This window comes from Centruroides vittatus, unplaced genomic scaffold (assembly GCF_030686945.1).
Source record: "Centruroides vittatus isolate TY-2023 unplaced genomic scaffold, ASM3068694v2 contig_221, whole genome shotgun sequence".
Classification (NCBI taxonomy): Eukaryota; Metazoa; Arthropoda; class Arachnida; order Scorpiones; family Buthidae; genus Centruroides; species Centruroides vittatus.
Genome location: NW_027121377.1, coordinates 1,774,303 through 1,784,612, shown reverse-complemented (window position 1 = coordinate 1,784,612; position 10,310 = coordinate 1,774,303). Strand labels below are relative to the sequence as shown.

At 29.2% G+C, this 10,310-nt stretch overlaps 1 protein-coding gene across 1 annotated transcript in view; it reads right to left on the bottom strand.

The window, feature by feature from the left end:
• Positions 1-614: 614 nt before the first annotated feature.
• The window catches only part of LOC136970908 (glutamate receptor ionotropic, delta-2-like), a 60,733-nt gene continuing 51,037 nt past the window's right edge, over positions 615-10,310 (bottom strand). The window contains exons 4-8 of the mRNA XM_067265413.1: positions 3,223-3,313; positions 1,229-1,387; positions 1,012-1,159; positions 707-936; positions 615-629 (exon numbers count right to left, since the gene is read on the bottom strand). Coding sequence (XP_067121514.1) covers positions 615-629; positions 707-936; positions 1,012-1,159; positions 1,229-1,387; positions 3,223-3,313 — 643 coding nt within the window. The remainder of the gene's footprint in view (positions 630-706; positions 937-1,011; positions 1,160-1,228; positions 1,388-3,222; positions 3,314-10,310) is intronic.

Genomic DNA, 10,310 nt, shown 5'->3' with positions numbered 1-10,310 from the left:
GGAACCGCCGGAAATCCACGAAATCGTATCGACTGTGAAGATCGACCCGGATCACGAGGTATGACCCGAAGTTTTGTAAACTCTCCCTCCGCGAATACGAACTCAGGCGACCGACGCTCGCCGTATCTGTAATTGTCAAGTTAGCTTTAATAAATCTTTGTTATTGTTTTATCCGTTATAATGTCCTTTATTCGAATGTCATCATCCGCCGCTCTACCGTCGAACCCATTCACTTCCTCCACTCGCATCCACTCGCGTAACGCGTAACTCCTCCGAACCGCCATCTTGACGTGGGCAGGTCTCACGGACCTGTTAGCCGACAAAAAGGAGGAACGAGAAATCGGCCGCCTCCCGGCACCCACACTAGTACTTTTTATATATTAACAGGACTTGCTATACTTGAAAATATGGATGCAGATATTTAGTCTTACAGTGAACTAAATAAATAACATTATTTTTGATCTGTAAGACTAAATATCTGCATCCATATTTTCCAGTATAATAAGTCCTGCTAATATATAAAAAGTACTAGTATACAAAATAAATTTTAAATTACGATAAAAAGAACACAAAGGCATAATAATTAATAATTATATTAATATAAAATACAATCGTTATAATAAACAAATCTTGAAATTAAAAAAAAACGTATTAAAAACACTCCACCCATATAAGAAGTATAAAATTTTAAATTCAAAACACTTACCTTGATCTCTTTCCAAATAGCAAATCCCTTGTATGTTCCGCATGAGTACTCACCGTTGCGGACAAAAACAGCAAGTTCCTGAAAATCTCTTGGAAAAGACTCAGTTAAAGGACATGTCATGAAAGACATCAACGCTCCGCTGTAACTGGATACCAAAACAACAATCGATAACCACCAAATTCCTATCATAAATCTGGATGCAAGTCTTTTCACTTGCTCTAGGTTCAATCCTAAATTAAATCAACAAACAATTATTTTTTTACAAAAGTCATAATTTGGATTATATCAGAATTATAGAATTTTACCTTTACCCAGAAATGTACAAACTAAATTCCAAAAAACTGTACGTAGAGTCCACCGTTTCCCTGTTTCTGCATCAATAAATTCCTTCTCCAGCACTTTATATAGCGTTAGTCCAAATATCAATACGATAGAAAATGTAGCGATCCAAACCTGGTTACATAAAATATAACTTAATGTTTGAGTTTTAGTTATAGTTTAAGACTTGTTATTGTTACTTACATTTAAAGTAAAAGGCTTCGTAACAGCATTCCAATCAAAAACCTTATCTGGAGCTCTAATAAGAAAAACTGTAGAATAAAAAGAAAAAACTGACGTAAACTCCATTGCAGAGAAACGTTCGTGGTTGACGACTACAGGTATGAAGGCCACATCTGCTTCCTGAATTAGAAAATTAATTATAAAACTGAAGTCATAATAAATGTAACCTACTTTAAAATGTTGATTGACAAAACATAAAATTAAATTTTAGAGTGTTGTTTGATTAAAATATTTGAGGATTGAGACTAATTTGTTTTCGATTTAATCGATCTGAAACTAAAAACTTTAATTTTGTGAATATTTTGTATTAAATATATTTAATCTCTATGGAGATTTTATCAAAAAAATGTCCAGTTTGCTATGTATTAATAATTATCTTTCTATATTGTTTTATGAAAATATAATATATATATTATATGGAATTTTCTATAACTGTCTCTTAGGACCTATTACCAGATACTTCGGATAACAAGCAATGGAACGATTAAGTAAGAAATAAATGAGAATGATGGATAAATTTGCAGGAGATACAAAAGGAAAAAAGAGTAATTAGACGTTATGCAATATTTAAAGTTCTTGAAAATTGCGTATAAAGATCACTACAAACTGAATGTTTAAATGTCACTGTAAGACTAAGAGAGCAATGTAAAAAAGTTTCAAAAAAGTAGCAGATGGGCCATTACGTGTTGAGTACTTATTACAGTTATAAAAGCACTATTCAAAAGAAAAACCCACTTGTTAAGGATAGAAAGCCATCAGTGTAATACTTTCCAGTTCATGCAGGTGATTTCTATGTGATATCCATCGCAGTCATTATATAATGAGTCTCATCAATTCAGTATATATAATATTTTTCTTTTTAAATTATATACTTTTCTGTATGAAGTATATTTAGTTTACTATTTTATAAATTTTGTACTGCTAGTTGGTGCTACATGTGTATTAAGCAAATACAATGCAAACAAAGATTAATTAACATATTAAAATGTTATAGAATATGTCAGAATTGTATATACGACATTTTTGGTTAGAAATACGTTAACATGTCTGCTTAGAATTACAGCAATTGGTCGAATTGTCTAGAAGTGGATAGTGGACAATAAATAAACGAACATTCTTATTTATCTATTTATATCTATGAAAAATATTATTAAAAAAAAATTAATATACATATATACATTCTGAGACTGTCTGACTGACAGTATATAGGTATACTTGCAGATTTGAAATACTAGGTCATCGACATAAAAGACGTGTAAAATCTTTATTTCCGATCGGTTGGGACTGCGGAAGGTATTCTCTTTGTACCTGACATGTTTTTCTAAAATTTTCATAGAAGATAAAAAGCAAAAGAGATAGCTTTTTCATTGTCTATTCTCTTGACACTCTTAAACTAGTTTGAAGATCGTGCCTTTTTATAGTTTAATTTGAATCAATGAAAACATTTTATATATAACTTTTTAATTTAAAAGATATTGGACTTCTGTCTAAAATATTAACTTTAATGAATACTTTTCCATAATAAATAAATTATTCATGAATTGGTTAATTGTAATTTCTTTTATGTTTAATTTATTTTAGAGTGAATGTTTAGTTTGTGCACGATTCATTTTTTAAATCCATTTAAACTGTGCCTATTATTATTTTAGTAATGTACATCTGTAAAATTTTTTTTCACTTGGAAACCAATACATTCTCATTGAAATACATCTTGTTATCGGTTATATCTATACATTGGTTATTAATCAATAAAATATTAAGCAGCGACTGACATAGCATTTTCGATTCGGATCAATGTACAAATTTTGAAGTGGAATGATAAAATATTTATATTAATGTGCCTAATTTTTTTGGCTGAGAAGAATTATCTATTTATTGTTTTTAGACCTTTTATTGTAAAATTAAGTATTTACACATTAACTTATTTTAAACACTGGAATTTTATGTTTACTTACCTGGTTTGCAACTTGTCTTGTAATTCCGTACCACTTACCACTTTTATCTTTATATCCTATAGCTTTTTCTATTGGATGAACTATAATATAACTATTTAAATGTCACAATTAAATATGTGCAAAATAATTTACCTGAGAAATTTATAATTTCATGTCTCATAATTTATATATAGTTAAAATACTTTTCTAAACTAAAATAAAAATGTTTGAATTTAACATGTAAAAAATAAGAGAATTTTACTATTAGTAGCTTATATCAAACGAATACTTTAGGAAAGGAATATTCATATAGCATTTAAAATAATATTTAAAAATACGCCGAAATATATATATATATATATATATATATATATTTCGGCATTATTAAGAACTACTAATAATTAGCTAAGAACACTTGTTACATTAGTAAAAATATATTTTTACTAATGTAATAAGTGTTCTTGAGGTTACATATTAGAAGCATTTTAAAAATATAGTAACATTAGTATATTTCTCTGCTAAGAACTGAAAGAATAATTAAGGAGATGGCCTTTTGCACATACCACTTACGTTAAATCATTGATAAATGAAAATAAATACAAGGCCAATATCATTGAAATATATATATATATATATTTTTCAATGATATAATTTTGAAAACTGTAGCTTTTGAAAGTGAATTACAAAATGAAAAAATATTATTAAATGTATATTAATTATACAGTTTGGCTGAAACATTCACGAGTTACAAATTTGCTTAATCCTTCGTAGTCACACTGTACAGTACATTTCGATAACTGTAAATAGCTTTTATTTTTGTATAATTTGTTGCTTTCGCATTTTGAGATGAATGTTAATTCGCTGTATTATTGTACTTCTCTTTTTCATAGATTTCACTGTAAGTACTTGCTACATATATCAGCCAAAATACAGTCGTTTGCGAACATTATGTAGCCTCGTATGATACGTATTCTGTATTTATATGTTTTTCTATACATTGACTATTATACGAAATACAGTATACATAAAATCAACAAAAGTCGTATAGATAACCCAACTTTCACTGGAGCATTCTATTACTTTTTAATGCTTTTAATATACGTGCACGATACTCTATACAAGCATTTAATACACTATACGTCATCAATTTCTGACAATTATTTTATTTCACACGTTTTTAACGGTCTGACTAACTAAATTAAAATTTTTTGTGGTATGATTTAAAAAATTATATAAAACTCTCGTATTAATGTTATAGTAACTATATTACTTTTATCTATATGAAAATATGGAAATCATTTTTCTTTGTCTACAATGATGATTTAGTTCGATTTTTCATTTATTATGTTTTCAGCTATAATCTTTCATTTTTTCTTTTCATACGCAAGCATCTGATTCAATAATTTTAGTTCATCCTTCGAATGATTCCATAGCAGATAAATAAATTTATCGGCTTTTTTAATGGCGGTGTTGTTGTTTTGTCACGTTTAATTTCCTTGAAATTTCAAATCAGTTTCAAAAAGGCTTTTATTTTCAATACATATAAACAGATCTGCATAAGTGTATAATTAATATTCTTACATATTGAAGAGACAAATATGTTCAAAAATTAAAAATATATTTTTACTAATGTAACAAGTGTTCTTGAGGTTACATATTAGAAGCATTTTAAAAATATAGTAACATTAGTATATTTCTCTGCTAAGAACTGAAAGAATAATTAAGGAGATGGCCTTTTGCACATACCACTTACATTAAATCATTGATAAATGAGAATAAATGCAAGGCCAAACAACACAGAAATATAAGTTTGTGATAAGAGAAAAATAACACTAATGAATATAAACATAAAACGCTGCAAGCTATTTCATTAGAAAAGTTTATAAAAAAAACAACACATACACAAGCAAGTTGCTTCGAAACAAATGCCAAAATTTATACATGAAAGATGAGTACATTCACAGAATCAAGGAAACTCTAAACCAGGGGTGGGCAAGCAAGAGTTCAGTGGGAGCCAAAATGTAGGTTTTGCAAAATGCATGAAAGCCGCAGTTCTGTACTGTTGTGGCGGATAGTATGATAAGGCGTGCGATTTCATTATATAATATAAATATAATATAAAACAAATATTGAAATTTTTTAATAAACATATTTTCACAAAGATCAACAACTGCCGAATTATCGGGCTAGCAAATGGCTATAGTAATATTAATAATTAAAGTTAATTTGCTACTAGAGTTAGGCGTTAGGCGCCATCTCTTGCTAAATTTTAATAATTAGAATTTTAATTAAATAATTTAAATAAATTTAGGCTTAACTGGAAGAGAAGAATCGGCCCGAAGCAGGATCCGAACCCGCAACTATAGCCATTTGCTAGCCCGATAATTCGGCAGTTGTTGATCTTTATACGTAACGGGTTAGTTGTTGTTTATTTATATTTTCACAAAATTACAAAAATAAAATTGTAAAAATAATAATAAAAAACAGAAATTAACAGTTTTAACAAGATCCGCATGTAACTCAAAAAGAGACACATGCGGCTATCGGAGCCGCATTTGCCCATGTCTGCTCTAAACTGTTCACTTAATAATACAAAGATTTTTGAAATGCCTTATCCTTCGTTCCAGCAGCTTTACTTATTTTGTCGTTGAAACAACAATGTTATTTAGTCGTTGAGACTCACGAAATACCTAAATTAAAGATATCAAAATTTAATTATTTTTATGAATAATGGTTGTATTTTGGAAAGAGTAATTTAAAAGCTATTGCTTTCTTCATTCTAAGAATATCTCCTGAAACACAGCAATCTTCCTCATATCACGATATTCGACATATTTGAAGAGTAGATAACAATAACAACTAAGATTACAATATTATTTTCCTGTAATAAAATGATTCTTCATTGATATTAGATTTTTTATACAAAAATCTACTAAAGAAAGATATTTGTGTTTTGATTTTCCAGATATTATGTATAGCATACATATCATAACCTAGATCGCAGTAAAATCGTACCTAATCTGTCCCGCAGAGTTTTTTGTTTCCATGTTTTCAGACAGCCTGAATCCAAAAAGTAAAAAGCAGAGAAAAAATTCCGTGGATATGTACTGTATGTATGTTTAAATGTTTGTGTGTACTTCTGTGTGTTTGCGTCTATATTCGCTTAATATAACAGAATGGGGTAAAGATTGAGCAAAGAAATTTAGCATGGTAGCTTGTACAAGGGGCATTGATGCTTTTAAATTCTATTAGGATTGATTAGGGTTGGGCTTAGTAAAGATTTTACTTGTTAATATTTAGGGTTTTTTTATGAAATTTATCTTTACCTTAAAAATTGAGAGTTTTGCTATCTATAACAATTAAAAATATAAACAATCCATTTTATCCTTACTGTTTCTACAAGTAGACCTTAGGTGACCATATTAATAAATTAACATTAATTGTTTTATTTTTTCGTATTTTACACAGAATTTTTTCCCTTTCAGTACTAATTGAAACAAAGAAAGGAAGTACTAATTTAGTACTTCCTTTCTTTGTTTATTGTTCTGATGATCTATATATTGTTTTGCAGTTTTCTAATATCAATGTTCTTTCGTTCTTTTTCTTATAAACCATTACACATGTAGTACATTTTTTATCAAAATTTTATGTTTTTTATTTGTATTTCGCTTTTGTTGTATTAACTTTTATGATCACTATATTCACGACTTCTTTGTAGACGTGTCTAATTTGATTGTTTTTGCAAATTTCTTTTAGTTGGGTAAAGTTTTCTCATTTACGTGTATGGCTTGAGTAACCATTTATTCTTATACATTGATTAATTTTTTTATTATTTTTAATCTATCTTGCGTTCTTGATAAAGTACTGTTCTTCATGTTCAGCATCACTATTTCCTCAGATGTTAGATAAACAAAGAGTGGAACATCAATTCTTCCTGCAGAGTAAGTTGGAGAAAACATTCTTATCACTTTGAATATTTGTAAAAAATTGATCAATTGATTTAACTGACTACACAAAGTATGAAAATTATTGCCTTGGTTAATTTCCTATTAATTTTCTACATTTAGTTATGTTCAAATTTGATTGTTCTAAATGATTTCTTTCGATCACAAACCTTATGCGCTTAAGTGCTAAAGTATTGTATCATAGATTAGCTGTTGTGTCTCATATTCAAAATGAAATCAGAACGATTAATAACATTTATAGTAGAAATGTGCGTTATTATTATTAACAATTTATATAAATTATATACCATTTTTTTTATTTTCTAAATTATTCTAAACTACATTAAAACAATATTTTCAATGATTAAAAGTAATATTAAAAAGTCTAAAAACCGGACTCAATGTAATATTAAAAAGTTCTATGATTAAATGTAATATACTTTGCTTGAGATTGACATGAGGAAGCCACTTACCTAAATTTTAGTTTCTCTTGGATAACTTTAAAAAGTGGAAATAACTTTCCACCCGTTATTTGTTTCTTAGTTTCATCATATGTCATAAATAATGGTACCTGAGAAACAAGGGTAGAAGATCATTCGTAGGCCATTTAATTATTATTATTTTCTTATACAGTAAGAAAATTTTTTACCCCGACTCCAGCAACTCTCCAAACATATGAATTGTTGAACACTCCTATTGAAAATACTTATTATTACAAAACAATATTACTGTTAAATGCTGTTGAATTTTATTATGATTTAGTTCTTATTCTCTAACTATTTTAATATTTAATGTTATATTTCAATTTCAGGCTATGGTTTATAAAATATTGTTTAATTTTTCGTATAAAAATAAAAAAGAAGCACATCAAAAGTTGTAGATGTAAGAAAATATTTCCATTGTTAATTTCTTTGGGAGTGTAAGTTTATGATAAGGAAGCAGTGTGAAGTAATGCGTTAGCTGTTGGACCACTGCTTCATTTGGAAAAAATCTTCACAATAATACTGAGACCTAATTTTTTTATGTCAATGTCTAATATATCGCATGGAATGCCGGAAAATTGATAGTAATGACTACTTTTACACAAATCGTAACTTAATTTTTAAGGGTTTTGTCCAAATCATGTATAATTATTTGTAGTAGTGAAAGGACAGTGTTTATGAAAAATGAATAACTTACTAATCTAAAAAGACAACTTATAACGTTAAGCAAGGATCTTTATTTTTATATTCTATGGGCATCATTGTGTTAAATATTTGCAAATGTTGACATTAGCATCGATGTAAATTACATAATTAGTAATTTTCTGTGTAAAAAGGTTTACCATGATAAAAAAACCAAAGTTAGTAATACAAAAGTTTCTTGAATGATTCGGTTAAAATTTGGTGAATATCAAATTTTGTTATTTTGTAAGTAGTACGCTTCTATGAAATACAAGAATCTTTGTATTACATGATTGTATAAAAAATGGCTTTCAAGTTTTTGCTGTTGTTAATAAAAAAAAACCTTGAAATTAGGTAGGCAAAACTAAGGCACATTGCATCTTCCATCCGTGGGCACGGTGCAACAGTACGGTCGTTTAGGTGCTAAAATATATCTTTAAACTAGGCAAATGAACAACGATATTTTATATGTTAACTTGAAAATTCATTACATAAATTGTATTTGTATTATTATTTGTAAAACAAGTGCATAATTTTTGATACACCACGATTTGCTATATCAATTGCATTTTGATATATTCGTAAAAAATTATTTATTCGAATAAAATCAAAGAGGTACGAATTCTTTGACACCAACAAATACAAAGAAGAGGATAAATTAAAATTATTAGAAAATATATAAAATGAAATACTCGTAGATTGTCCTTACGCTTAGAATCGTCTTTTATAGTAAACATCATTATCTATTAGAAATGTAAGACTAACGATTTTAAATAAAATAGATTGTTTCAAAATTATACAGGCATCTAATACTTTACGTCTTTGTTATATATAACAGATGGAGAGTGTAGCAATCAGTAAAAGAAAAAAAAGACTCTTTCGCGGATTTTACATTTTTAGACTTAGGTGAAGTTAGAACGTCGAAAAATGCGAAAAACTCTGGCATTTTTTCTGGATATATGGTGAGTGTGTGTGTGTGTGTGTGATGTGTGGATGTGTGTGTGTGTGTGTGTGTGAACGGGTTTGCGATTTCGTTTGTCCTCTCTTCTTTGAAGCTTAATAACTACTGTGCATCAGGTCAAAAATTTCTCAAATATTGGCAAGGAAATTTGTGTATTAGGAAATTGGTACCATTGAATTTTGGTGGTTAGAAGTTGGTGATGAAGGGAGTAGACCGAGGGGGGACTGCTGTCATATCCCAAGTATGATTGAACTTAATAGCAAATTTACTCGTTATTATTATTTACAATGTTAAAGAAACCAAATCTGATCCTTAAAATTACGTTATTGCTATTTTATAATAATTGAAAATATAGAAAGTTATAAGTTATAATATATAATAAAAGAGGTTAATGTTACCCTAGGTTCCGAGATCGCGGCGGGGGAAATTTTTCCCTACGTTGGAGACTGCGACGGGGAAAAATTTTTCCCTCGATTCAAGATGGCCGCGTTTCCGGCCGCCATCTTGAATTTCTCTGTAGACTCCGAGGACGTTAACCGAAATATCCGAATGAAAAAAAAAAAAAGATTTTTTTACTCACTTTTCGATGGTGGTTGCCTACTTTTTCCTACTTTTTTCCCCTTTCCGATCCATTCTTTTTCTGGTTTTGCCAGCTTGAATACTTTCCTTTTCTCTTGTTGCTGCTCTTTTCTTCCCTGTTCTTTTCGATTCGGCTGCTCTTTTATTGGTCGATTGGCGTTTCCCTGTGTTCGATTTATTACTACTTGGCCATATAAACGACAGAATGCAACCCCAAGAAATGTGACCTAATTTACTTTTAAACGTTCCTTCAAAGGCAGAAGTCTTCGTTCCGCACTTACTACATCGCAAGAAACAGCTTTCTCTGTTACTCCGATGATATAATTTGCATTTACAATCGCACGGAATGCAAACGGACTCGGTCGGCTGTATGCCTACTTTTACAGCAAATTTCGGAAATTTCAATGCGTTATCGATACGGGGAGGCGAACGTAGCTCCAAAAAGTCGTCTTCCATTGACTT